At 40.5% G+C, this 4494-nt stretch overlaps 1 protein-coding gene across 1 annotated transcript; it reads right to left on the bottom strand.

The window, feature by feature from the left end:
- Positions 1-1935: 1935 nt before the first annotated feature.
- On the bottom strand, positions 1936-2874 carry LOC123948731 (olfactory receptor 52H1-like). Its single transcript, XM_046015893.1, has one exon. The coding sequence runs from the start codon at positions 2872-2874 to the stop codon at positions 1936-1938; it is 939 nt and encodes a 312-aa protein (XP_045871849.1).
- Between the last annotated feature and the right edge of the window lie 1620 nt (positions 2875-4494).

Raw genomic sequence — 4494 nt, 5'->3', positions numbered from 1 at the left:
GGAATTTAGGATGTTTTACTGTTCTATACTGAGAAGAGGGATATAAGAGTCCCATAAAACTACATCCTGTAAGAATATGATTAACTACTGGTACCTTCTCTCTATGAGTTATCTGATGATAGCCCCTTCTGTTCTTCATGGCAAGAGTGGTTGTACTTCTCTGAACATCTCAATGTCATCTAACTTATATACACTATGAATTATGAAACTAAATCATTCTTATCTCTCACACAGACCACAGCTTAAGTCCTCACCCTTGTGCAATAAGAATACAGAATTCATGATAGAGGGGAAAGTATGTTAATCCTTTTCTTATTCAAAAAAAATATTTATCACGGTTTTTTTTCCTGCCTCCACTGTGTATTCTATTTATACTTCATGGCATTTTTTTTTCTGATTTTATTTATTTTTTTCAGCGTAACAGTATTCATTGTTTTTGCACAACACCCAGTGCTCCATGCAAAACGTGCCTTCCCTATTACCCACCACCTGTTCCCCCAACCTCCCACCCCTGACCCTTCAAAACCCTCAGGTTGTTTTTCAGAGTCCATAGTCTCTTATGGTTCGCCTCCCCTCCCCAATGTCCATAGCCCCCTCCCCCTCTCCCAATCCCACCTCCTCCCAGCAACCCCCAGTTTGTTTTGTGGGATTAAGAGTCATTTATGGTTTGTCTCCCTCCCAATCCCATCTTGTTTCATTTATTCTTCTCCTATCCCCCTAACCCCCCATGTTGCTTCTTCATGTCCTCATATCAGGGAGATCATATGATAGTTGTCTTTCTCCGATTGACTTATTTCACTAAGCATGATACGCTCTAGTTCCATCCACGTCGTCGCAAGGTGTTTAAAATACATCAAATAATTTTGGAGAAAAACATATATGTTTGTTGTCACACAGGAAAAGAACATACAGTTGAGCTGTAGTCTCTGTGTCCACAAAAACAATCTTTCTTATTATAATTCTATGTTGAGAGTTACTGTAGAATGGTGGATCTAATCCCATGTGAATGGGGTGGGAAAACAGTAGAAGTAGAGAGATCATGTAGAACTCTGGTGTTTCCATTCAGAGGAAAATGAGGAATGTTGAGACGAGTGTGGGGAGAGAGGAGATGCTCACACTCAGTGGGAACTCCAAGAGGTTATATAGAAAGAAGAAATAGGCTTTGAGGACATCTTAGAGCTGCGAGAAAACCAGACAGCAACTATTGTGGACACCTGACAAACACCAAAAATAGTTAAACTTTGACGAATTCAGTGACTGAGTGACTCCCTCTGACCCAATTATAACCATGCTAAGTTTGAAGAGAGAGTGAATCATACAAACAGAGATACATGGTTAACATTAGCTGACATCTCTTTGAAGATATGAAGAGGAAGAAGAGACTTGCACCCCAGTTCTTCCAAATGCCCAGGTTTCAATCCCACATCTTAGTCTGTACCAATTTCTCCTTCTTATTGACCACAGGAAGTTAGGATTATCTTTATGTTTAATTCTTAGGGGACTCTGGCCACTCACATCTCATTTGGCTTTCTCAAGATTGAGTGAAAAATTAGCATTAGGTTCCTGATTGTCTTCATTATTTGTCCAAAGTAAATGCCTGTTGTCTTACATTTCATGATTATTTGCCATTCATTTATATGATAAACATTCCTTATGCACCTATGACATGCCATGACCCTTGTTCGATGTTGTCTAGAAATGAATTGAAGTAACCAAGTATACTCATATATACTATTTTCTATACTCACATTTATTTTTTTTTTTGCAATGGAAATACCTGATTAGATTCTCTGCCTGAAATAACAAAGGAGGACCATAGCTCTGATTAATAAGGAATTTTTTTCATCTGTCCCTTTTCTGGACCCTTGGCCATGGATTCATTCTCTAACCTAATATACACTAAGAACTTGCCCCTACACACTCAAACTTTAGACACTAGCAACCTTGGGGAAAGAGCAAAAGAATGACTTTGTCCCAGATTTGTTTGGTCTTTACTCCATAGACAATAGGATTGAGTGCAGGTGGGATGACTACATAGAGGTTGGCAAAGAGGATGTGAAAGGTACGAGGGACATTATGCCCAAAGCGATGGGCAAGGATGGAGAAGAATGCTGGTATGTAGAACATAAGGATGACACAGACATGGGAACCACAGGTGCCAAGGGCCTTCTGGCGGGCATCCCGGGAGGGGAGATGGAAGACCGCACAGAGGATAAGGGTGTAGGAGACAGCAATGAGAATCACATCTGAGATGACTGTCATGATGGGAACACAAAAACCATACCAGATGTTGATGGAGATGTCCGCACAGGCGAGCCAGGCAACACCTATGTGCTCACAGTATGTGTGTGGGATGATGTGTGTCCTGCAGAATGGTAAATGATTTACAAGGAAAACACATGGAACAAAAACACAGAAACTCCTGAAGGAAATTCCCACAACAATTTTGATAATCATCTTGGGGGTCAGAATAGTGGTGTATCTCAGGGGGAAGCAGATGGCCACATAGCGATCAAATGCCATGGCCAGGAGTATAGCTGAGTCCAAGACAAAGCTGTAGTGCAGAAAGAATAATTGGGTGAGGCAACCAGGAAAACTTATTTTCTGGGGACCAAGCCAGAAGATGGTAAGGGTTTTGGGGACACATGTGGTAGACAATATCAGGTCTGTCATGGCCAGCATGGAAAGGAAAAAGAACATGGGTGCATGAAGACTCCGCTCCACAGCAATGAGGTAGAGAAGGATACTGTTGCCCACAATGGCCACAAGATAGATAAAACAGAAGGGGATGCTGATCCAGGCATGGTACTGTTCAAGGCCAGGGATGCCCGAAAGGGTGAAGTCTTCTGTGTTGTAGCTACTCAGGTTGTACATGGCCAGTGTGGTCTGAAGAATAGATTCTGTATCTGAAAAACAAATTGTGTATAATGAACCTGAGTAAATTGTATGGTAATTTTTCTTCCACCCTCTCCTTTGGGCCAGCTCTCTTCCTTCCTGTCTGCTAAGAGTGAACCTCCTAGTGTTAGTAAAAGCTATGCTCATTTCTTCAAGAAAGATTCCCTAGACACAATATTCTGGTAGTAGTCACTCAGTGTTTCTGGAATTTTCTTCATATTGTTCAAAATGTTATTTCCATTTTAGAGATAAGTGTCCCTTGGATCAATGTAATTCCTTGCTATACTGATGTGACTATAGAAAACCACAATCTAACCACATACAGAGAAAGAAACTAAGAAAAGTGGGGTACAATGGGAAAATAAGGAGATAATTAAAATGACAGATTCCTACTAGAGGCTAAGCTTTACACAGTATCATCTCACTTAGAATAACTTTCTTGGGTATTTTCATCCTCCTCATTTATTTCTTATTGTTTTGCTATAGAATCTAACACTGTGACATAACCTAACAGACACAGCCAAGGTCATTCCAGTCCACAGCTAATCCTCCTTTAAGCTGTTGTGTCATGCCAGGTGATTTCTCAGGGGATGACACACTGTTAGATGCCAAGCACTGAGAAGAGGCCTGGGATATACGGGAGTCAGTATGGAAAACCTAATCTCAAACAGCAGTGTGTCCAGCACACTAACATACGTGGGATTTGCAGACCAAAATGTTCTTGGAGATTGATGTTTGGTGCCTCACCTTGGAGAACAATATGGAAAATGGATATGCCACTCAGCCTACAGCCCCTTCTTAGCACTGAATGAGGAATATTAAAGTGCACCCTTGATTATTACAGGGGGACCTCTAGTGGAAGAAATATGGAATTGATGCATTCTAAATCCCAGGCCAAGTTAAAAGGAAACAAGCAACCCCGAAAACAAAACTAGTTATTTTTGGAAACCTTCAGTACACTATACAAGTCTAAAACTCTTTAAATGAAATCACTTCTATAATCCTCTTAAAAACCCTACAGGACAGATAATACCATTGTCTACATTTCGAAGATACAGAAACGGAGGCCCAGAGAAGTTAAGTGACCTGCCAAAGGCCACATGACAAGCAAATGTTAGAGCTGGGAATAAAGCCTGGGGAGTATGTTCCTAGACTCTCATGTGATAAAGGAAATTCTCTGTAGAGTGTATGGCAAATGGCAGATACATGGGATCTGTAGAGCAGAAGATATAAAATTAAGTCACAGGAAGAAAACACAGACAAATCCCTTATGAACCTACAGAAAAATGCTGTATGTGCAGTCTGCAACCACAAACGCAATGACAGCACGAACACATGGGATGCAGATGCAGAGAACAAATTGGTGATCAACAGAGGTGGAGGAGGGGGTTAGTGAAATGGGTAAAGTTGGTCAAATGTACAAAATTCCAGTTATAAAATAGATAAATGAGTCCTGGGAATGTAATTACAGCATGGTGACTAAGGTTAATAATAATATATTGTGTTTTTGAAACTTGCTAAAAGAATAGATCTTCAAAGTTCTCAACACACACAAAAAAATTGCAACTATGCATAGTGATATGTATAACTAGACATACT

This window comes from Meles meles, chromosome 8, assembly GCF_922984935.1.
Source record: "Meles meles chromosome 8, mMelMel3.1 paternal haplotype, whole genome shotgun sequence".
NCBI lineage: Eukaryota > Metazoa > Chordata > Mammalia > Carnivora > Mustelidae > Meles > Meles meles.
The sequence above is the reverse complement of the archived record's forward strand: the minus strand, read 5'-3'. Positions and strand labels throughout refer to the sequence as shown.